The 25,951-nt window shown below is 42.9% G+C and overlaps 1 protein-coding gene across 2 annotated transcripts; it reads right to left on the bottom strand.

The window, feature by feature from the left end:
* Nucleotides 1-310: 310 nt before the first annotated feature.
* chtopa (chromatin target of PRMT1a) lies at nt 311-25,948 on the bottom strand. Of its 2 annotated transcripts, none has more exons than XM_063041761.1 (6): nt 25,790-25,948; nt 15,095-15,176; nt 11,816-11,966; nt 9,577-9,742; nt 3,331-3,453; nt 311-1,635 (listed from the first exon to the last, which is right to left on the bottom strand). In XM_063041761.1, exons 1-6 carry the CDS (start codon nt 25,845-25,847, stop codon nt 1,430-1,432), a joined length of 786 nt encoding a protein of 261 aa, XP_062897831.1. In that variant the 5' UTR covers nt 25,848-25,948; the 3' UTR covers nt 311-1,429. The 2 variants fall into 2 exon arrangements, with proteins under 2 accessions (XP_062897831.1, XP_062897832.1); XM_063041762.1 differs by having other exon boundaries at nt 9,577-9,739.
* Between the last annotated feature and the right edge of the window lie 3 nt (nt 25,949-25,951).

Genomic DNA, 25,951 nt, shown 5'->3' with positions numbered 1-25,951 from the left:
GACCTGAAGTTTCCCAACTCTTTAACTCAATTTCTCCCACAGTGCTATGAAACTATTCAGACACCAACCCAAATCAGAATCAGCAAAAACAATCAGGTGAGTAATCATTAACTCAGTTCCCAAATGTTGATGAAATAGCAAGTAAAATACCACTTGCTCTATCAGCTCCATGTTCTAAATCCAAACCAGCAGTTCCTACCCCTTGCTTAATGGTATTGGTCCATGGCATAAAAATGGTTGGGAACCTCTGTCCGCGTAAACAGACCAAGTGATACCTAACCAATTTATCAAACTTTGCCTAACAGACAAACTAATGACTGGGAATATTTCTCTTCAAAACTTTTAATAAAATGAAGCTTACATCCATTTGCTGATAAAGCACCGATTCTTGCCGGAATGCAGTCCTGCAAGACGAAATCAGATACATGAACTTTGGGAACATCACTGTTAAGCCTGATACTGTTTGTACACAATGTCCATCATAAATGTTCTCCAGCTGTAATCAGTTAGAAACCCTTATGCAACAGTAGAACCTTGGTGCACTACAATAAAACACAGTACATGTATTTGTTTTTGTAAAGTCTTTCAAACAGAATCAGCAACTCTTTTCCACAACTAGACATATCCTTGTCATAACTCACTTGATCAAGGTTCAGGCAACTACTAAGGCTCCCAACTTAACACTCATCTTTCAGTTGAAGATAAACAGGGGACATTATCCATTCTCTGAAGTGGGTGCTCCAAGAAATAGGAGTTCCCCATCACGGAATGCAGCAAGAGCAGCAAGCATTACCCAAATGGGGGGAAATTCCTGTCCATCGTACAATGCTAGGATATCAGCTGCAGCCAATTCTCAAGTATTGTGTGTGTCTCTCTCCTCAAGATAATGTCAAGCAGGGAGTTGGATTTGACAATAGCACACCAGCATTATCCAGAAACCTGGGAGGGGCAATGCTCTTCTAAACTGGAACCCCAAGACCAAAGTGATTGCTTCTGACCAAAGGGCAGAGAAGAACACAGAAATGCAAAAGAACATCACTCTCTGAAGAAAAAAAAACAAGAGTAAAGCTTTGGAATTCTAATGTTTTATGGTGAACAGCTTCTACCAGAGTGGCAGACTGTTAGTGGAATCTAATCTAAAAACAAAGGATTTCCAAGGAAAGAGTGAACTGTATACAGTGATCATTACACAACGAGCAAGGCAGAGGAATATCAAACAGAACCGTGAACATCACAAAATGTAGAAAGGTTAAAGTAATTAAAAGGCGAAACCCTTGAAGTCCGCTCTCTTGTCAGCAGTTCAAATACAGCTTATTTCTCTCCGCAAAAGTTGAAAATTCTCCATTTCATTCCTTGCGTAGTTTCTCTAGGTTTTCAAATTCAAGTTCAAATACTATTAATAAAACTAGCATCTCCCCAGTCAGCACTGCTAATCGTTAGCTTCACCATCAGTTTGTGCCATATAGGCATCAAGCTCGGCATCAAGGTGGCCCTTGGTCTTCGACATGTATGCATCCAGTTGATTGTCTAGCTGCTCTCTGGTAAGTGGAGGACGGGTTGCTCCTCTTCCTCGCCCCCGGCCTCGGCCCCGACCTGGGAACCCTCCTCTACCACGGCCCACTATTCCGCCACGACCTAGGGCATAATTAAGATAATATGTCATTTAGTTGAGTGAAGTTTTAATTTGCATGACCAAGTTGCCAGGTTAAACTACAACACCTGCATCTGCCATCAACCATCAGGGGTGGGGGAAGGCAGTATAATCGCTGACCACTGTTGATGGTGAGACTAACTTTATTGTCACGTGTACATTGAAACATACACTGAACTGTGTCATTTGCAACAAAGAACAGAATCGGAGGATTGTGCTGAGGGCAGCCCACAAGTGTCACCATGCTTTTGGTGGCAACACGGCAAGCCTGCATTTTACTAAACCTGTGTCTCTTTGGAATGTGGGAGGAAACTGGAGCACCTGGAGGAAACCCATATGGTCATGGAAGAACATACAAACTCCTCACAGACGGTGGCCGGAACTGAACCCTGGTTGTTGTTGCACTAACATCCCACCCCACGGTAGAAGATACCGGTGGGGAATGAGCAAAGTCCATGGTTCCTAATCATTCTGCAGATTAACGGTGCAGAATTCTAAACCTTCCCCACTGACCCCAGCTGAACTGCCTATGAACACACACCCCTGGTTTCAGACAAGAATAAACTTCACTTTGGAAAGGTACTGATACTGCAGCTGCTGCAAAACACAGACCAATATTTTTTTATTTGATCTAAGAGAATATTTAACACAGGTGGATGGGCATGATCCAAATGAATGGTAGTCTAGACCCATGGAATTAAAAGCCTCTCGCACTCCCATAAGATACAGGAGCAGAATTAGGTCATTCAGCCCATCAAGTTTTTATTTGTTTTTTTAGTGATACAGCGCAGAATAGGTCCTACCAGCCTTTTGGGCTCACTGCCCCAGAAACCCCCAATTTAACCCTAACCTAATCACAGGACAATTTATAATGACCAATTAACCTACTTGGTATGTCTTTGCACTGTGAGAAGAAATGGGAACACCCAGAGAAAACCTATGCATTCCATGGAGAGGACATACAGACTCCTTACAGATGACACCGGAATTGAACTCTGAATTCCCATACCTTGAGCTGTAATAGACGTGCACTAACTGCTATGCTATCGTGGTGCCCAATCTGCTTTGCCATTCATTCATGGCTTTTTTTGTTTCAACTGTTTCTCCTACCTTTTCTCTGCAACCCTCAACCCCTTTATCAATCAAAAACTCTGCCTTAAATACACCCAATGACCTGACCTCCACTGCCCGCTGTAGCAGCAGATTCTGGATTCACTACCTTTTGGTTGAAGCAGACATTCCTCATCTCAGTTGACTCATTTTCATAGGGGATCCTCACAGAAATCCTAGACTTCCCATGTATATAAATGTTCTAATATTTTCCTTGCCACAAATGTTAACAGGTTTATAATACTTCAGGTTTGTTCATTTTATTTTATAAAAGGAGGTAGTCCTACAGACTAACCAACAGCGCTTTTCAATTTTACGCCCTCTGGTAGACAGATAGCTCGGCCACTTAAAGCACTGCGGCAGCATTGAACTGACCACCTACTGTGGACATCCTTACAGTGAAGCAAAGCCCTGCTCAGTTTGCTTCATGAACATATCTCCTCCATCAGAACACTTTGTTTGAGAGTTTCTTCAAGACTTGTCTACCTTATCACCAAAACTCAAAACATTTGCAGAGTCAAAACACTCAAATTCAGGATGCAACTTATTTGGTCACCTCCAACACTAACCTCTGCCACCGATTCCTCCTCGTCCAGGTGGCCCACCCCGACCCAGACCTCCTCGGCCTCGCATTCCACCCCGCTTGAGCCCTAACCGCGGGACTCCACCTCGTCCTCGGTTTGGACCCTGACCTAAGGAGGGAAAGACAAATGCAGATGTTAGATCAGTGAGGCCAACAAACTACCTCTCCGGTCTACAGCTACTTCCTGTCTTCTTCCGCCAGTCTCTTAAATTTAAACAATCTCCCTCAGAAGATAGTTGGCAGGTAAGCTTTTTTTCTTAAAAAAACACTATGCTCCTAAACTGTAGAAGTCAATACCCAAAACTACTTTTTAGAAGTTTGCAAAGATTCGGCATGTCATCTAAAACTTTGACAAGCTCGATAGTTGCGGTGGAGAGTATATTGACTGCAACACAAAATGCTGGATGAACTCAGCAGGTCAGGTAGCATCAATGGAAATGAATCAACGTTTCAGGCCAAGATACTTCTTCAGGACTGAGAAGGAAAGAGGAAGAAACAAGGGTGCAAAGGTGGGAAGAGGGGAATGAGGCTAGCTGGAAGGCGCTAAGAGATGCCAGGTGGGTGAGAAAGGACAAGTGCTGGGGGGGGAGGGGGAGTGAGAGTGACAGGCAGGTGAGAAGAGCAGAAAGGTCAGGTCAGAGTGGGGAATGGAGGGGGGGGTTGGTGTTACCTCACCTGGAAGGACTGTTTGGGGTCCTCAATGGTAGTGAGCAAGCAGCTGTAGCACTTGGGCCACTTGCAGGAACAAGTGTCAGGAGGGTGATTAACGGTGAGGTAGAAACAGACAAGGGAATTGCACAAGGAGTGATCCCTGTGGAAAGCAGAGCAGGAGGGGAGTGGCAGACGTAAAGCTATCAGAATCAGGTTTAATATCACCAACAAATGTCATAAAATTTGTTAACTTTGTGGCAGCAGTACAATGCATACATGGTAAATATAGCAAAGAACTGAATTACATTAAATGTATATGCATATTAGTAATTAAATTAAGATAAGTACTGCAAAACAGAAATTTTTAAAAAGATATGTTTAGGTGTAGAATCCCTTTGGAGACTGGAAGTTGCAGAGGATGATGTGTCAGATGTGGATGCTCATGAGGTGGTAAGGAGAAGAGGAACTCTATGCAGCAGAAAGATGGGGTGGATGCAGATGCTCAGGAAATGGAGGCGATGCAGGCGAGGGCAGCATCAATAGTGGAGGAAGGAAAATCTCTGATGCTCTAGAAAGGAAAACAATGACAGCATCTATGATACAGACCACATTTCAGGCTGAAATTCTTCAGTAGAAAAAAGCTGAGGAGTAGGTTTGAAAAGTGTGGGGGGGGGAGGGGAGAGAGGAATGCCAGGCGATAGGTGAAACTTGGAGGGGGAGAAAAGAAGCAAAGAGCTAGGAAGTTGATTGGTGAAAGAGAGAAGGCCATGGAAGAAAGAAGTGGATGGGGTGGGGGGGGGGGAGGAGGAGGAAGAAGCACCAGAGGGATGCAATGGGCGGGCAAGGAGATAACATAAGAGAGGGACAAGGGGATGGGAAATGGTGAAGGGGGGGGTGGTTTGAGGCATTACTGCAAGTTTGAGAAATTGATGTTCATGCCATCAGGTTGGAGGCTACCCAAATGGAATATAAGGTGTTGTTCAACCTAAGTGTGGCCTTATCCCGACAGTGGAAGAGGCCATGGATGGACATATTGGAATGGTAATGTGAAGTGGAATTAAAATGGGAGGCCACTGGGAGATCCCACTTCTTCTGGCGAACGGAGCGCAGATGTAGAAAAGTAGAGAATACAGCTCAGTCCATCATGGGTAAACCTCTCCAGATCATTGAGCACATTTACAAGGAGTGCTGGCAGAACAATGCATCATCAAGGATCACCACCATACAGGCGATGCTCTCTTCTTACTGCTGACATCAGGAAAAAGGTACAGGAACAGACTTCACGTCACATGCCAGCGATAATAAACCTGATGCTGATTTATTACCCCTCGAACTCACCCCAACAATGATTTTTTTTGTATTTGCACAGTTTGTTGTCTTTTGCACAATTGTTGCTTGCCCATATTCTTGGGTGCGGTCTTTCATTGATGATTGTGTTGCTTTGAAGGTAAATCTCATGGTTGTATATGCTGACATATATGTACTTTGATAACAAACTTATTTAATTTCCATGGAAGTATGGGGTCTCCTCTCGAACAAAGGGAAAGCTTAGAACTGACCTTTAAGGGAAGACTTTTTTGTGTTACTTTCTTGATATGTACACCAAGTTGATTTTTTATTACATCTATTACTTGCTAAACTGCTCCATCATAAATACTCTTAAATGTTCTGATGAACTTATGTAAGACTAGGAGTACTTTAGTAATGCAAAGAGCAAGCTGCCAGTACTTAAACTTAACTGGTGTTGACAGCACACACAACTCAGCTGTGGGCAAATCACAAGCCCAAGCACTTCTGTCCTCATTCGACAGAGGCTTAATTGGTAGGATCTCCATGTTCCCTGCAATTTGCATCTGCAGAATTGAAGAATTCCCTGGAATTCACACCAGCCTTCCTGCAAAGAGCAGGGTCAAGATCTACAAAATATATATTGCCAATATTACTGTATTTTACTTCTGTGTTTGGAAGGAAGAGAAAAGGCAGAGGAATGGAAGGAAAAATATGAAAGACCATAGAAAAGATGACAATTACCAAAAAAAAATTAGCTTTAATTTGCACAACCCTAACATTGGAATTGCAAGAGCAAGGCAAAAGCTTGCATTGATATAGTGCCTTTAGCATCCTTGAAATATCAACCAATCAGGGTCTTTTGAAAAGAATGTAAAATTCCTGCCTTGATTATCCCGGCAAGGTTCTTCATACCGACTGATAACCCACACAGCCTCAACCATATCTGATTTAGTACAGACCCACCGATTTCAGCCAGAGCCTCAATCCTATCAGATTCAGTATAGACCCACCGATTTCAGCCACAGCCTCAATCCTGTCTGGTTCAGAACAGACCCACTGACTTCACACACTCTCTCAATCATGTCTGGTTCAGTACAGACCCACTGATTACTCACACAGACTCAATCCTGTCTGGATCAGTACAGACACACTGATTTCAGCCACAGCCTCCATGCTGTCTGGTTCAGTACAGACATACTGATTACCCACACAGCCTCAATCCTGTCTGGTTCAGAACAGACCACTGACTTCACACACTTTCAATCCTGTCTGGTTCAGTACAGACACACTGATTTCAGCCACAGCCTCCATGCTGTCTGGTTCAGTACAGACCCACTGATTACTCACACAGACTCAATCCTGTCTGCATCAGAACAGACCCACTGATTACTCACACAGACTCAATCCTGTCTGGATCAGTACAGACACACTGATTTCAGCCACAGCCTCCATGCTGTCTGGTTCAGTACAGACCCACTGATTACTCACACAGACTCAATCCTGTCTGCATCAGAACAGACCCACTGATTACTCACACAGACACAATCCTGTCTGGTTCAGTACAGACACACTGATTACTCACACAGACTCAATCCTGTCTGGATCAGTACAGACACACTGATTTCAGCCACAGCCTCCATGCTGTCTGGTTCAGTACAGACATACTGATTACCCACACTCTCTCAACCCTGTCTGGTTCAGTACAGACCCACTGATTACTCACACAGACTCAATCCTGTCAGGTTCAGTACAGACCCACTGATTACTCACACAGACTCAATCCTGTCTGGTTCAGTACTGACCCACAAATTACTCACATAGACTCAATCCTGTCTGCATCAGAACAGACTCACTGATTACTCACACAGACTCAATCATGTCTGGTTCAGTACAGACACACTGATTACTCACACAGATTCAATCCTGTCTGCATCAGAACAGACCCACTGATTACTCACACAGACTCAATCCTGTCTGGTTCAGTACAGACACACTGATTTCAGCCACAGCCTCCATGCTGTCTGGTTCAGTACAGACATACTGATTACCCACACAGCCTCAATCCTGTCTGGTTCAGAACAGACCACTGACTTCACACACTTTCAATCCTGTCTGGTTCAGTACAGACACACTGATTTCAGCCACAGCCTCCATGCTGTCTGGTTCAGTACAGACCCACTGATTACTCACACAGACTCAATCCTGTCTGGATCAGTACAGACACACTGATTTCAGCCACAGCCTCCATGCTGTCTGGTTCAGTACAGACCCACTGATTACTCACACAGACTCAATCCTGTCTGCATCAGAACAGACCCACTGATTACTCACACAGACACAATCCTGTCTGGTTCAGTACAGACACACTGATTACTCACACAGACTCAATCCTGTCTGGATCAGTACAGACACACTGATTTCAGCCACAGCCTCCATGCTGTCTGGTTCAGTACAGACATACTGATTACCCACACTCTCTCAACCCTGTCTGGTTCAGTACAGACCCACTGATTACTCACACAGACTCAATCCTGTCAGGTTCAGTACAGACCCACTGATTACTCACACAGACTCAATCCTGTCTGGTTCAGTACTGACCCACAAATTACTCACATAGACTCAATCCTGTCTGCATCAGAACAGACTCACTGATTACTCACACAGACTCAATCATGTCTGGTTCAGTACAGACACACTGATTACTCACACAGATTCAATCCTGTCTGCATCAGAACAGACCCACTGATTACTCACACAGACTCAATCCTGTCTGGTTCAGTACAGACACACTGATTACTCACACAGACTCAATCCTGTCTGGTTCAGTATAGACACACTGATTACTCACACAGCTTCAATCCTGTCTGGTTCAGTACAGACCCACTGATTACTCACACAGACTCAATCCTGTCTGGTTCAGTACAGACCCACTGATTACTCACAGACTCAATCCTGTCTGCATCAGAACAGACCCACTGATTACTCACACAGACTCAATCCTGTCTGGTTCAGTACTGACCCACAAATTACTCACACAGACTCAATCCTGTCTGCATCAGAACAGACTCACTGATTACTCACACAGACTCAATCATGTCTGGTTCAGTACAGACACACTGATTACTCACACAGATTCAATCCTGTCTGCCTCAGAACAGACTCACTGATTACTCACACAGACTCAATCATGTCTGGTTCAGTACAGACACACTGATTACTCACACAGACTCAATCCTGTCTGGTTCAGTACAGACACACTGATTACTCACACAGACTCAATCCTGTCTGGTTCAGTACAGACACACTGATTACTCACACAGCTTCAATCCTGTCTGGTTCAGTACAGACCCACTGATTACTAACACAGCTTCAATCCTGTCTGGTTCAGTACAGACCCACTGATTACTCACACAGCTTCAATCCTGTCTGGTTCAGTACAGACCCACTGATTACTCACACAGCTTCAATCCTGTCTGGTTCAGTACAGACCCACTGATTACTCACAGACTCAATCCTGTCTGCATCAGAACAGACCCACTGATTACTCACACAGGCTCAATCATTTCTGGATCAGTACAGACACACTGATTTCAGCCACAGCCTCCATGCTGTCTGGTTCAGTACAGACATACTGATTACCCACACAGCCTCAATCCTGTCTGGTTCAGAACAGACCCACTGACTTCACACACTCTCTCAATCCTGTCTGGTTCAGTACAGACCCACAAATTACTCACACAGACTCAATCCTGTCTGGTTCAGTACAGACCCACAAATTACTCACACAGCCTCAATCCTGTCTGGTTCAGAACTGACCTACTGACTTCACACACTCTCTCAATCCTGTCTGGTTCAGAACTGACCTACTGACTTCACACACTCTCTCAATCCTGTCTGGTTCAGTACAGACCTACTGACTTCACACACTCTCTCAATCCTGTCTGGTTCAGTACAGACCCACAAATTACTCACACAGACTCAATCCTGTCTGGTTCAGTACAGACCCTCAGATTACTTACACAGACTCAATCCTGTCAGGTTCAGTACAGACCCACAAATTACTCACACAGACTCAATCCTGTCTGGTTCAGTACAGACCCTCAGATTACTTACACAGACTCAATCCTGTCTGGTTCAGTACAGACCCTCAGATTACTTACATAGACTCAATCCTGTCTGGTTCAGTACAGACCTATTGATAACTCACACAACCTTAATCCTGAGAACCACATACTGAAAATCTGAATTCTCGGGGGGGAAAAGTCTTCATTACCAGCACTGTAACACTTACCTCGGAGAGGAAGGCCTCCTCTTACACCTCCTCTTCCACCACGACCTAACCGCACACCTCCTCTTGGCGATCCCCGACCAACCATAGGTCCATGTGCCAGAGCCCCCACTGGACGTCCCAGTCTTGCTTGAATGTTGCTCTTACCTAGTCGCTGTTTCAGACTCTTCTGGGCCATAAAGTTACACAATTAATTTTGTATTTGAACATGGAATCAGCTCAAGCTTTACCATCACGCACTGAAGAAGCATGTGCCTTACAAGATGAATCTCTGCTGAAGTTGGGCTCCCAGGTGATGTGTCACCCCAGCTCAGAGCATGCAGGCCTCTGCTGGTACTGATACCCAAATGCCAGAAAGGATTAACCTTATTTTTATTTTATTTAATTAGTAATAAAGCATGGAATAGGCCATTTTGGCATCTTTGGCCACACCACCTCAGCAACCCCACAACCCCAAATATGCATAATCTAATCATGGGACAAGTTACAATGACCAATTAACCTATCAAGGACATCTTTGGACTGAGGGAGGAAACCAGAGCACCCAGGGAAAACCCATGCATTTCATGGGAAGGACTTTCAGACTCCTCACATAATGGCACAGAATCCAGAATGCCCAAGCTCTAATAGCATTGCACTAACTGCAATGCTACCGTATCACCCCATGCCTGATAGTCTCAAAGCCAAATTAAGCAGCTAAACACATCCTCACTCTCCTTTTCCCTGTATTCATCTCCCGAACCCCCAAATGTTATTCGATCTAAGTCCTAGACCAAGGAAACAATTACTTTCAAAGAGTGATGAGAGTATTTTCTAAACTGCAAAACAAAAGGTAGAGGTGCTGAGATACTCGATTGTGTAAGTGGCATGTTCGGCTACTGAAAGAAATTTAAAATAAAGATTTTTATAGTTAAGAAGATTAGAAAAGGGTGTGGGGAAGAAGTTTAAATACTTGTGACATCAAACACAATGTACTATTGGGAAGGATGTACTGGTCACAAAAGGAGTACAAGGACCGATTTATCTAGATACTGAGGGTTAAATTCCAAAGAGTTACAGAGAAGTCAGTTTTCAGCTTTCAAGCAATGTTTGAAAGACTGCTACCTGTCAAAGGCAGCAGAGATTTAGATTGTAGAAACAGATGACAAGTCCCTTTCAGTCCAAGTGTTTTGCAAGAGTTGAGGGATATTAACAAAGGTAGGTCCCAGTTCAGCCCGCCCTATAGAATCAGAACAGTGGACAGCTGAATGGTATAAGCAGATTACACCCTACCATCATAGCAAAACTATCACAAAAAAACCTGTAAAGTGAGAGAAAGGAGTCTTCATTCCATTGATTTTTCAGAACGTTCCATGACCTACATGTAAAGAGAACCAGATTCTGTAATGCTGGCACAAGAGGCTCGATCAATTAGCTGGTCATTTAAAGAAGAGGGAAAAACCATATTACAATTCAAGTTTCTTCTCATTTAGTAAACCCCTAAACATCAGAGTGAGACACTCTGGTAAGCAGCCAAACCTTGCTCTGATGACTGAAGATGAAATATACAGAGGTTTCAAAATTGAGAATGAAACCACTTAATAGTGGTCCACCATTAAGCATTATACTTTCAGCGTACCATCACCCTGGAGATCAAGCAAGCCCTTGCACAGAATGAATCAGAAACTCACCAAGTCTTCGACAATTTGAGTGCTTTCTTTTAGTATGTAGAATTATGTTGAATGTGTCAATCTTGAGACTTGGGCACTACTGAAAAGCTTTTTCAGGAGCTAGTTAATGCCAATTATCTCCAATCCTCGATTTTTCTCCCATTACACACTGCGGGAACGATGCAGCATCTCTATTCATTTTGGAAACTTTGCCAGAGAAACATCCTGTTTCGTTTGCTGGATCAGTAACCAGAAAGTTTATTTCCATTACTGGACAGTGTGGGCACTGACATCCTGCATTAAAATACAGTGGCTCCCAGGAAACAACACGGTCAGTCCAGACAATGCAAATGATTCGGTGCGAGTGCAGGCTCCCGAATCCATTTCCCCACAGAAAATTGTTTGCCATCTCATCTTGGTGTAGTCATCATATGCTTCCCTCTAGGAGAGGGATGGAATCGGTAAGAGGAGCAATCTCGACAACACTTGCACGTGGCTGGAGAGCGCAATGCCATCAGGAGTTAATGGTGCATGCCATGGAAACTGAGGGGAGGGGGAGAAAAAGAAACGATCATCAGGAAGTTGCCGCTCACCTGCTTCAGCTTCAGAGCAGCCTGGACAGAGGGCCTGTTCTCCATCTGCTGTGCTAACCGGCGGTTTCTGGCACTGGCCAGCTGCTGTTGCTGCATCGTTGCTCGGATGCTCACCGTTGGAGGCTGTTTGTTCTTCAGCATGTTGGTAAAGCTTCAAGGTTGAACAGAAGTGGTTTAAACAGGTTTAAATACACACAACTCTTAAAGGCAACTCGAGCCCCTCAGCTATGGTGCCCCAGTTCCCAGTGAAAACCTCCTTTCTGTTTAGATAAATGGCACACTTGTTTTTGTCTGGTTGTTAAATGCATTCACTCCCTTGTAAGTCTGGGGTTGCAACCATTGCAAGTGTGTTATCAGAGGAAGAAAGATGCAAGCATTCAACAGCAGAAAGAGAAACATTAGCACGATAGGAGAGAGCTAGGGAAACACACTGGCTCCAGGGAAAGCAGAGGGGGAAAAATGTGCAGCAAGGTAACTTGAAGAATTGAAAGGTGCAGCAACAGCACAAAATACTAAAAGCTTCAAACAAAGTACAGATTTCAGAACCATCCATACAGGACACCAGCTTACCATGTACTAAAATCACAGATGCTTCAGAAGAACATTTATATACTGCCACAGTTTTGTGTTCCACCAATGCAGGTCCCAAACGGACAATACTCAAACTACACAAGGTTACCATTTCCAAAGGATACTCGTTTTTTTGGGGGGGGGGGTCCACAAATGTTGGCTTCACAAATACTGAGCAGCTACAGCCTGTATCTACCTCATGGAAATTTATTAACCACTTATACACACAACCATTTTGCATATAATCTGTTTTAAGAAACCAACTAAACAATACTTCATTATAATAAAGTTACAAAAAGCCCTTTTTGCAGGACTAAAGAATGTTAAAGGGAAAGGATAGGAGGACATGTGCACATTAATGTCCCAACCTTGTCAACAGTGACAGACCTGTTCCAATGGTGGCTGATCTCAGTGAGCAACTGACCAGGGTTATGAACCCAGCCCTCATGATTATCTTCACTGGAAATTAAGTTCAAACTTATAAATGGAAAAAAAACTTGATTATACACTGCATAGGTATGGTATTTAAAAGATAGACCATTTGACCCAGATACTCAACACTGGTAGTTATGTTCCATACAAATTTTCTCCAATCCCTGATTAAAGCCTATCAACATACCTAACTGCTTTCTGTGCCTTATGATTAGCCAGCTTCACCTAAATTCCAGCTCTGTCATCTTAATCACTTCCCACTGGAACAAGCTCCACATTCATTACATTCTCGGGATGAAAAGGGCATTCCCACTTTCCAAAATGGATTTTAACAGGGGTGACTTGTGGATAGGGAGATTTGTCCTCTCCCTATGTGAAAAGCCTTCTATTCACCAAACTCTCAAAAATCTAGCCCTCAGTATGGTCTTCTCTGACTGGATAACCTCTTAGTTCTGTATCATTTCTCATGCACCTTGTCTACTGAAAGTAATGAAAGGTTAAGTATAATGTATATCCCTGCTCGTAGATGCTCCCACTTATTACCCCATGATTACCTCTATATTTACCTCAATCATCCACAAAGCTGATCTGTCATTACATTCCAATCTCACACCTGCATGTTATCCTTACCTAAATAAGCAACAATCCACTCTTTGCTATCTGTATGTTTGTTTTGTTTAGAGGGCAGCTTTCCATTCACTATCCAAATAGCTGCACACCTCCTCTAGTCATGGGTTTACCATTGAAGAACATAAGGAAATCCCAATACATTTATAACTGTCAGTTACCCTTTATAAATGTTTCCCTAAAGGAATCAGTTAGTCACACCTAATATCCTAATTTGAAATCTACGCTACTTTACGTTTTCAATTTCTATGTTCTTCCATGACATCTTTCACTAAGGGCTCCACTCATCTATCACTGACATAAAGCTCCCTCGTCTATAGTTTGTGCATGACCCATCTCCCTACTCATACAAGGAATCTCATTAACTGTCCTAGTCATCTAACATGAGTAACAGTGGTTTTGCCTTACTTCAAAAATTCCCAGATTGAATCAAATTAACTCTCCCAGGTTGATTGGCTCATCAGCTTCTCCTTTCTACATTTTTTAAAAATCACTAGGTCCAAAACATTGTCCACCCCATTAATAACCCTCAAATATTGAAACTATGACTACCACTTACTCTGTCTCATGATCCCCAGCTTTTAAATTTCAGTTTCCACTTTCAATTCTTCCATGTTTCTAGTTTTCTTGCCCAATAAAATTGAGAAACATCCCACTGAAAGGCAACATTTCAAATGTTTTGATCCATTTTATCAGAAAAGTTTCCCAGTCTTGATCACACCCTCCTTAAAACTCAATTCTCTCTCCCAAATTACCCAAATACTTCTGTCCTCCCCCATCTCTACCAAGTATTAATATTCAACAGGTTTCCTCCCATTAGTGTTTTTACATGCAAGGTAAGAATCCTGCAATTATTGTCTTGCTTCAGCTACCTTTTTGTGCCACATTCGCCAATGAATTGCGGTCCAGCTCATGCAAGATGAGTAATCACTTTCAGTTACTAATAAGCAGTCAAAGTCTTTAGTAAAGCTTGGTTAAGAAGTTTATTGTAGCAATTAGAAATGGTACTATTAAGCCAGTGGAGTAAAAATGAAGAGGTAAGAGCTGAATATTATCAAAGACCTCTACACGTCGAAAAGAGCAGGCCATTGTTACAATTCAAGCAGAAAGAAAACAGTTCAAAACAAAAGCAGTGTATAAAGCAGATTTTGTGCCACTTACAAGACCTCCAAATGTACACTGGAGGGCTTTGGACCTCAATCACTGTGCCCACCAGCTGCCTCTTACAGACCAGACCACACGGCTCAGCTCATGTGTCCGTCACGGACAGCACGGGGGGCGGTTGCAACCCAGAATTTCTGCTCAAACTTTATCAAAAACCTCAAGTAAATGAAGGATGGGGATGTGCAAGACCGTGCCAGCAATCTTACTACTAGGGCCATTTCCATAAAATCACATGCTTACAATCAGCTTGTTCTTATGTTCCGTTCAACAGCCCTGCAACATGCTAATTTTGAACCGCCTAGGTCACCATCCTTCAAAAAACTTTTGTTTTTGCACCTGATTACTGCTTTAAGTGCCATCAATTACTGGAGCAGTGATATACGAGAAGAGCAACATTCTCCTAGGATGAATCATTCAGCACTTATATATCCATTAACTGCTAATCAGCTACATGACTGGCACTTGAAATGTTGCCGGCTGCCTCACCGCTCGTTCAGTGACATCTTGGTTGTGCTTTTCAGCACTATCTTTGGTGTTGATGGGGCAGACATTATAAGACTTTGATGGTCTGAAAGAAAAAAAAAACAAATGGAATTAGCACCCCAAGTGCAGCAGTAATATACAAGCAATACAGTAAATTTAACAGTGTAAAATTTTAATCTAACATTCCTCACTTAACACATGATCAATAAACAATCTTTGAAATACTGTGATAATCCTGTTCGTACCTATACGTCAAGAATATACTCCACAAGATTTGCATTTACCTGTCCTCAGAATTAAATGGCAACAAACCACTCAGTGCTGTAACCTGTGTGGTAGTAGCAGATATGTACCCAGCAATACTCCTATCTTGACAAATCTAAACCCTAGTTATTCACCAGCACCTAGCAGACTCCACGAGTTAGTGACAGAACTTCAAAAGGTTTATTTTGACACAAGTCTATTTACGACAGAAAGATTACGGAATTGACAGAAAATCATTGATCCGGTTACAAGTTTGATCAGGAGATAGAACGATACCTGCTGACACTCAAATTGACAGGATAAGATACATATCCTGCAAAGATGAGTGACAGACCCTCAATTATTCACAGCGTTTAACATTATCTTACTGCTGGACTAGAAAGTGCTTTCTAGATGGTGAAACATGGCAGAGAATAAGGGGCCTCATTGTACAAATCTTTAAAATATCACAGCACAGGACAAAATAATCCAAAGGGCTACGGGGTATCTGCTCTCACTATCCAAGGAACTAAGGTAAAGAAGGTAGAACCTATGCTGCAATTAAACAATGCCATGGTTAGAATACAAATGGAAGATTATACCTTTGGGCACCACATTAACCTTTAGTCCTTTCTTCCATCCATTTGGAACCAAGATGTGACCCAGAATTTGCAGCTGTCACCTTAATTCCTTACCCCAATCTGACCTTCCATTTCTGGCCTGCTATCGTGTTCCAATGAAGCTTAAACATGGCCAAGCAGTATATCATCTTCCAACTTGGTACATTACATCCTTGAGAACAAGGCTCAATTTCACTCATCTCATCACTGAACTCTTCCCACAACTTTCAAGGACTGATATGCATTCACTTTCAAGGACTGTTCATCTCACATTCTCGATATTTATTTTATTTTATTTGCACATTGGTTCATCCTGTTGGGTGCAGTCTTTTATTGATTCTATCATTTCTTGGATTTACTGTGAATGCCTGCAAGAAAATTAATCTCAGGGGACATTTATGTACTTTGAACTTTAATGCAGCCATTCTAACCCAAGGATATGACCTAGCTTCTGAGCTGGGAGAACCACACTCCTACCAGCAAATCCACTAACTCTTCCCCGCCACCCCCCAACTATAAAAGCACCCAGGAATGGACATACAATTCAGTACTTCCAAAATGTCTCAGTGCATCAAAATGTGTTGAAGGTACAGCTTTCAAGCTGGGACAACAAACCATCAGTCATTCAATTAATGACCGTCACTGAATCCTCCACCATACAATAATACTATTGACCAGAAACTTGAGCAGCTTTCTTTACAATATGGCTATGAGATCAGAATCTAGGAATCCTGAAACAAGCAACCCAATCCACAAAGCCTCCAAAGTCTCAAGTCAGGAGTGTGACTGAATACTCTCCACCTGCCTCGAACAGCTTCAACACTTAAGCAGCTCAACACTGTACAGGATCCAGCAGCCAAATTTATAGGCACTACTGTTCCCCCTAAACTGCACGGCTGGGCAGTAACCAAAACCCCCTCTCCTGTGCACATAGCCTTTGCTGCCACACATTCTTTTATATGTTAATATAATTTTGAATAGCTCTATAATTGTGTTAATGAATATAATCAATGAATTTTCTAATTCTAATTAATGTACAACCTTCATTTGAAACATTTCAGAACTTCAACATGTTTACATCGCAAATGCTTCAAATTACAACTGTTAAAATTCTAATAAATACAGAATGGAAGTCTGTAGCTCACTGTTAATGAACTACCAGCTTGCTGAACGCCAACACCGTCGAGTCAAAACATTTTACCTTTGCATTGTGCTTGTCAGTTGTTCTGACTGCTTACATCAGTTATTTGTGTTGTGAGCAGTGGTATGTGCTTGATGTGAAAACTTCTATATTCTGACTTTTTTTGCTAAATAAAAGTTTGTGATTTTACAATTTCCATTTTAAATATTGATAGTAAACACAATACAAAAAAACACTTAAAATGTTGGGCAGTTTTCAGGCCACGTAAAGATTTCCTGCTTAGAGCAATGGTTGGTTTGTGAAGTGGTAACAAAAAAAAATAGAGCAAATGTTGATAGGCACCTCACCCATCACTCTACCACCAATGCACAGCAGTAGCAGTTTGTAACATCTACAGTATCTACTACAGCAACCCAGAAAGCACCTTCCAAACCCATCTCTACCAGGTAGAAGCACAACAGCAACAAAAGCAATCTAAGTCACAAACCATTGCAACTTGGAAATGCATCACTGCCCCTTCACTGCTGCTGGGTCAAAGCCATGGAGCTGTCTCTAACAGCACAGTGGATATCTTCCCCACAACTCAAGGTCTGCAGTAGTTCAAAAAGGCAGCTCACCACCGCCTTGAGGGGCAGTTAAGGATGGGCAATTAAGTGCCAACTCAGCCTGTGAGACCCACATCTCTTGAATGAATCTTTGCAAAACATAGGTTTAGCCAAAATTAAAAGATTGCGTCCACTCATTGTGCCACCTTTCAGGAAAAGATACAAAAAAAATTTAACAAATTGACCCAGATCTGGGCCGTACCCTCCAAATATCCAGACCTGCATCTCAGTTTTTTTGCACTACCTTACTTTCCATTTTTCTATTTTCTATTTATTTATAATTTAGATTTTTAATATTTACTATTGATTTGTAATCCAGGGAGCGGGAAGCGCAGAATCAAATATCGCTACGATTGTACGTTCTAGTATCAATTGTTTGGCAACAATAAAGTATAAGCGAAGGACTCTGGTTATGTGAATGGACAGGAGAAGCTGCACCCGTAGAAGAAGACACAAATATCTGATATCATAGAAAGGATATGGACAGGATAAATAGTTGTTCCCATTGGCAGAGGGATCACAAAGACTGGGAAAACATATGATGTAGCTGGCAAGAACTAAATGTGATATAATCAAAGGGTCAAGTCTGGAATGCACCGCAAGTGGATGCATATTCAATGGCAGAAAAGAATTTGCAAGGCTACGAGCAGAGGACCAGCAAGTGAAACTTTGCTCCTATAACAAGTATCAGGGACCTGACAATCAAATGGCTTTTTGTTCACATCACAAGTTATTCATCTTCCACACACAGAATTCAATGCCCTGCAGAATACTTCTCAGATGCCCCATACCAAATGTTCATAAGCAATCACTGAATCTAAACTGCCTGGACAGTGAGCCTGTAATGCTGAGGCTTTATAAGACACTGGTCAGATTACATTTGGAGTGTTTGAGTAATTTTGGACCTCAAAAAATGTGCGGGTACAAAAGGGGGTCCGGAGGAGATTCACGAGAATCATCCTAAGAGTGAAAGGGTTAACATATGAGGAGTGTTTGATGGCTCTGGGCCTGCACTCACTGGAGGTCAGAAGAATGAGGGGGGATTCCTTGAGACCTATTGAATATTCTAAGGCCTAGATAGAGCAGATTTGGGGAGGATGTTTCCTATAGTGAGTGAATCTAGGACCAGAGGACACAGCTTCAGTATAGACATCCATTTAGAATGAAGATGAATTTTTTTAGCCAGAGTGTTGTGAATCAGTGGAATTTATCGCCATTGATGGCTAAGGAGGCAAAGTCATTGGGTACGTTTAAAGCAGAGACTGATAAATTATTGATTAGTAAGGTTATGGAGAAGGGAGAAAGGGGTTGAGAGGGAAAATAAATCAGCCATGATGGAATGGTGGAGCAGACTCAATGGGCCAAATGGTCTAATTCTGCTCCTATACCTTATGGACATACAGCCAGTCAGAAGTTAGAGGATTGGGAAGCTTTTAAAAACCAACAGAAGGCAACTAAAAAAATCATAAAGGAAGAAAAATGGAATACAAAGGTAGGCTAGCCAATAATATTAAAGAGGATACAAAAAGTTTCTTCAGATATATAAAGGGTAAAAGAGAGGCAGGAGTACGCATTGGACTGCTGGAAAATTACGCTGGACAGGTAGTAATGGGGACAAGGAAACTGTGGAAAAACTAAATATTTTGATCAGTCGTCACTGTGGAAGACACAAGCAGTATGGTGGAAGTTTGAGGGTGTTAGGGAGTAGAAGTGTTTGGGGAACAAAGGTCTGAAAATAGATAATGACCTGGACCAGAGAGACTACACCACAGGGTTCTGAAAGAGGTGGCTGAAGAGATTATGGCAATGATCTCTCAAGAATCAATGGATTCTGGCATGGTTTCAGGGGACTGGAAAATTGCAAATGTCACTCCACTCTTCAAGAAGGGAGAGATGTAGAAGAAAGGAAATTATAGTTAGATGTCAGTAGTTGGGAAGATGTTGGAGTTGATTATTAAGGCTATGGGGTATTTGGAAGCACATTATAAAACAAGTTGTAGTCAGCATGGTTTCCTCAAGGGAAAATCTTGCCTAACAAATCTGTTGGAATTCTTTGAAGAAATAACAAGATAAACAAATGAGAATCGGTGGATGTTGAGTACTTAGATTTCCAGAAGCCTTTTGATAAGGTGGCACACGAGGCTGCTTAACAAGTTAAGAGCCAATGGGTATTACAAGAAAGATACTAGCATGGATAGAGCATTGGTTGATTGGCAGGAGGCAAAGAGTGGGAATAAAGGGAGCCTTTTCTGGTTGGCTGCCAGTGACTAGTGGTGTTCCACAAGGGTCTGTGTTGGGACTGATTCTTTTAACATTATGTATCACTAGGGATAGTATACCACTTTGGCTCATCACCTAACAGTCGCCTTACATAAGCAAGATATGTCTAGGGTACAATTTGAGATTCAACCAAACTGGAAGGTTGGGATGTTCTAATTAAGGAATGTTAATTGTAGCAAATGATGTGTAAATACTGCCCATACACAATTATCAGTCGCGAAGAAATGACAAATCATACATCAGTATAAAATTACAAAGAAAGGTATATTTACCAATTTTCAGCTTTATCAGTTAACAGGAAAAGAAAAAAAAATAAAAGGGCCCATTACCGTTAAACCAGTCTAAATGTGCACATAAACATTGGAGCTCATTTCTGTAGTCCAGTTTATCACTTTACTCATGTACCTACCCCATGGTCTGCATGAAGGCACCTACCACAGTTTGAACCTCCCTTGAAGACCATCTTAAATGAACTGGCTCTCACCAGAGTATTGGCCCTTCCTCCTTAGAGAGATTCATCTGCATAAAGCACTTCTTACAAAGGGGGCTCACCTTCAAACAGCATCCTGCAGCATCTTACCTTGTCCCCCACCCTGCAGCTCCCACCTAAAATAACCCAAACCAGACTACTGCCCTTCAGAAATCTGTTCCCGTCCAGCACTCCCTGATGTTCCACTAGGCAGAAAGTTACATATACCAACATGCACCAAGACAACCCTAACTGGTAGACACATTTCTATGTTGGCCAACATGGTTCCTTTTGTCAAAGCCAAAACATACTTACTAGCAGGACATACTGCTTTTGGAGAAAACTGCAAAAAATACCTCATAGCATAGCAGTAGAAATCTTCCCCAGGCATTACATGTCAGTAACTTGGATGACAATTGATTACCTTGTGGCAAAGTTTGTGGACAATATGAATATAGGTGGAGGGGCAGGTAGTGCTGAGGAAGCAGACAGGCTAGAAAAGGACAAAACAGAATAGGAAAAGTGGCAGATGGAATACAGTATGGTCATGAACTTTGGCAGAAGAAATAGAAGTGTAGATTATTTTCTAAATGGAGAAAATTCAAAAATCTGAAGTGCAAAGGGACTTGGGAGTTCTCGTGCAGTGTTCCCTAAAAGTTCATTTACAGGTTGAGTCAGTAGTGAGGAAGGCAAATACTATGTTAGCATTCATTTTGAGAGGGACTAGAATATAAACACAAGGATGTAATGCCCAGGCCTTATAAGGCACTAGTGAGGCCTCAGAGTATTGAGAGCAGTTTCGGGCCCCTTAACCAAGAAAGAATGTGATGACATTGGAGAGAGTTCAAAGGAAGTTTACAAAAATTATTCCATGATTGAAAGGCTCATCATATGAGAAGCTTTTGATGGCTCTGGGCTCTGGGCCTGTACACACTGGAATTCAGAAGAATGGGGGGGGGGGGGAGAGAGAGAGAAATGACTCATTGAAACCTATCGAATGTCGAAGAAGTGGAAGTGGAGATTCTAAGACCAGAGGACAGAATAGAGGGATGTCCATTTACAATGAAGGTGAGGAACTTCTTTAGCAATAGAATGGTAAATCTGTAAAATTCGTTGCCACAGACAGCTGTAACGGCCAAATCATTGGGTATATTTAAGGTAGAGGTTGATGGGGAGAAGGTAGGTAATTGGGGCTGATAGTGAAATGGATCAGTTATGATGAAATGGTGGAGCAGACTTGACAGGCCAAATGGCCTAATTCTAGTCCTATCTTATGGTCTCACAATATCTGTTGTCAACAATCAGATATGGAGCAATTTCTAGCATACTACTAGATTCCTACTTATTTACTCCCAAAGTGTACTTAATTCAGCCCCCAAATAGTGAAAATTACCACTTTCATACAACTACTTAGAAGAGCTGGTTGATGCACAGAGATTTGTAAAATTAAACAGACTACTGGCAATGCTCTGCCACAAAGGTCAGTGCAGACCATCACTCTTTAAAATTAGTAAATGAAAGGACAAAATAATGTAAACAACAGGAATTCTGCAGATGCTGGAAATTCAAGCAACACACATCAAAGTTGCTGGTGAACGCAGCAGGCCAAGCAGCATCTATAGGAAGAGGCGCAGTCGACGTTTCAGGCCGAGACCCTTCGTCAGGACTAGCCTGACGAAGGGTCTCGGCCTGAAACGTCGACTGCGCCTCTTCCTATAGATGCTGCTTGGCCTGCTGGCGTTCACCAGCAACAAAATAATGTATTCAGATTTGCCACAAGGCTGAGTTGGAAAGTGAGCAAGAGAAGGGTAGTTTGCAAAACAACGGTGGCATGGTAGCATAGCAGCTAGTGTAACGTTATTGCAATGCCAGCAACCTGGGTTCAATTCCACCGCTGTCCGTAAGTTCTCCCTGTGATCACATGGGCTTCCTCTGGGTGCTCTAATTTCCTCCCACATTCCAAAGACGTACAGGTTAGTAGGTTAATTGGTCACAAGGATGCAATTAGGTCGCACATACCCATTTGGCCAGAAGAGCCTGTTGCCCTACTGTACCTCTAATAAAAAATGCACAGAACCTAATGAATGGAAAAGGTGACAGGAGGAAACTGAACCTGGAGGGAAAAATGCTAAGAAATTACTATCTTCCTTTAAAATTACACAAAATACTTAAAATTTAAATCCAGAATTTGAAGTGTTGATTCATGAAGTGCGAAAGCTCAGATACAGGAAGCAATCTCAAACACAAATAACATCAGATTTTTTAAAATGCAAAGTCTTTGGTGTATAAAATTGCAATTATACAGGTCTTTGAGAACACATTTGGCATGTTAGTTACTTCTAGAGATGTAGGTGCAGTTCGACAAGGAAACAACTCAATGGGAGGCAAACTCAATTGAAACCTGCCAGATGCGGAGGGGAATTATTAGGGTAACTGCAAAAAACCCATTTCCTTAGGCTAGAACTAGAGATAGTTAACCTTTTAGAACAGGGAAAAAAATACACAGAGAGCTGTGAATCACCGTTAATTCTCTACCCATGTGACTTTTTCTGTGTAAGATCAGGAAATGCAGGACTGAGGGAAGTCCTGGGACAGATCAGCCATGACATTATTGGATAATAGAGCAGGTCTGTGGATCAGATGGCCTACTCCTATTCCTAATATTCCTCAGCTACCATATCCTTCCAAAACTGAGACTCTTCAGTATCAAAAGAATCAAGGCAGGGAAGTAAAACAAGAAAAAGACAGCTGAATGATATTGAACACCAGAGCACTTTCAAAAGTTTAACCCTGCCCCAGAGCAGGGACACCTTATAGTTGCCTTTTTCCCTATTGCCTCCAATCCCAGATTTCAATTCAGTGCATTACCATTCATTCATCCATGCACATGCACACTACCAAACAAAACAGAGTTCCACCGGACCAAGATATACAACAGTACATGTAACTCACACACAGAGAAAATTAGCTCTGGTAAATTAACAAATAATATGGTGTATTTACGGCACAAGTTCATAAGTAAATGGTATAACGCTCCTGGCACTTCAAACATGGTGAGGCCTGGGTGGTGACAGGGAGTTCATAGTCTCATGGTCTGTGTGAAGAAACTGTTACCCAATGTAACAGGTCTCATCCTAGTGCTACAGTATAGTATCTCCTACCTGATGGTCGGGGTCAAAGACATTGTTGGACAGAAGGAAGGGATCATTGATAATTCTAAGGACTCTGCATACACAGCACACTGATGGGATTCCTCACAATCCTTTATAGGTCAGATGCCTTGTAATTCCGTATCAGACATTAATGCAGTTGGTCAGGACACATTCTTTCAGTAATAAGCAGAAACATACCACCAGGTCATTTTTAAACATTTATACAAAACAGATGATAGTTTTTCCAGCATTAGCAACTCCCAATCCCTCTGGATGGGTTTTATAGGGATCCCAATTTTTACTGCAAGCTTTAACCTTGTTATCAAATTGTACATCAAATCCAAAGTTCGATAATCAAGGCTTATGCATACCAAGCTGTTAGGTATCTGTCTTTAATGAGTTCTAAGTTTACCCAGAGCACTGATTTGTCAGCTATTTGTTCAAAATAAAGTCCCACTCCAATCAGCAAAATTCTTACCATCCATCCAAGCTGATCAACCAAACTCAAAATGTGAAATCACCTGCACCTACAGAAACCATCAATCATCAGATAGTCCTAATCATCCACCTGTAACACACCTACAAACTCTGCACCTGCCCTTTCTACAAAGTAACAGAAAACTGTATCCAAACCCCATCATCACCCAAAGATGCCCAGCCACATGCAGCAACACACATAAAATGCTAGACGAATCTATGGAGGGAAATAAACAGCTGACATTTTGGGCTGAGAGTCAGCGACCTGAAACATAGACTGTTTCTCTCTGATCTCAAACATTGTGTATCGACTTCAACAGCTAGTATGCGACCTCCATGATCTTAACCAGAGGACCTCAGCCTGACCAGCTGAGTTTCTCCAGTTGGGTGCAATGTTCAAGATTTCTGGCATCTCCAGAACCTCTTGTTCCACTCATGTGCAACAAACAGTCTTTCAACACTACCACCAGGCTCCAGCTGCCAGCCAATCTCTCCTCAATGTACCCATCACCTGCCCCACCACACCCCCTCTCCTTTCCACTTAGTACTGGTACAAGCAAAAATGTTCAATTACTCTCCACTGCATGAATGGCCTACACAAAGCATCTAATTAGCCGCTGTCTTCCATGGAGAGGAATAAAAAGTTGTCGTTTTGGTCCTGGTAAATGGCAACTGTTTATCCCCCTCCATAGACATAGCATCACTTGCTGAGCTGTTCCTGCGTTACCTGTGAATTGTCCAAGATTTCCCCCCCCCCGCACAATTAAAGCATGGAATAATCTTAATCCGAACACAGTCACACAACAAACCCCAATTAAATCTAAGGCAGTTTTTCTTCTTCAAAAATTTCCTTCTTAAGCCTACCCTCCGCCACCTCCAGTTTAAATTCCATGCTGAATGTTTTGGAGGATCAAGAACCAAGAGTCCAAAACTCCACCAGGAATAGTCCCAAGACCAGCTGGGAAAGAGGGATGGCTGGGCATGCAGCTAGCAACCCCATTCTGTGAAAACCCAGAGCTACAGAAACACCGACAGAAGCTCCAAAGAGCTTCCCTTCTCTTCCCTGGGAGAGAAGGGTTCTTCGATGACATACACATGGGGACAACTTGAAGGACTGAGGACTCTGGCGAGCTGCGGTCGATGGCCTATACCCCAGAAGGATGATGGACTTAAGATACCCTTATGTTTAGCTGTTTTATTCTCTGTTACCTCTACCCATAGAACTCATTTGGCTTTAGAATCGCTGACCTCCCCCACAGGTACTGTTCGATAATCCTCTGCCCCATTCATCCATACGTTCGATCCAGACCTTCATGTGACCCGCAAACCAGCCCCGCCCCTCAGCCCCTGACCTCCTCCCTTCGGTATCAACGCGGAGCCCAGCGCCGGGGTGGGGTTGACCTCTCTCCTAACCACCGTCCCCAATACAAAATGGCGGCGGGGACAAGATGGCGGCACCGAGCGGTGACGTCACTGAGACGACCGTTCAACCGCCGCCGGCTGAGCGAGACAATGACCAACTGCAGCACTCGGACCAGGGCCGTCGTCGGTAACCGGCCTCACTTCCCCACACACCGGTTCACCACCTAAACGTGGGGCCTCTTGCGGCCCATTCACCTCTCACGTTGCCGCATCCCTCCCACTTTGGTTTCATTCACTCGGAGGACGAAAAGATACTTTCCCTCCCTCCTTTCGTCACCGACCCCCTCACCTGCCATGGGCAGAGCGGCACCATACTGCCTCTGCCGGAGTTGCACAGCAGAGTCCATTGGGCCGGGAGCAAAAAGCAAGCCGACACCACGGCGTCAACACCAGAGCAGCGGGGAGGACCCTGCTAGTCACGTGGCCTGGACCGAAAGCCAATCGACCCCCT

This window comes from Mobula hypostoma, chromosome 2 (assembly GCF_963921235.1).
Source record: "Mobula hypostoma chromosome 2, sMobHyp1.1, whole genome shotgun sequence".
NCBI classification, from domain to species: Eukaryota; Metazoa; Chordata; class Chondrichthyes; order Myliobatiformes; family Myliobatidae; genus Mobula; species Mobula hypostoma.
Note: the sequence above shows the minus strand (reverse complement) of the source record. Positions and strands in the feature narration are given on the sequence as shown.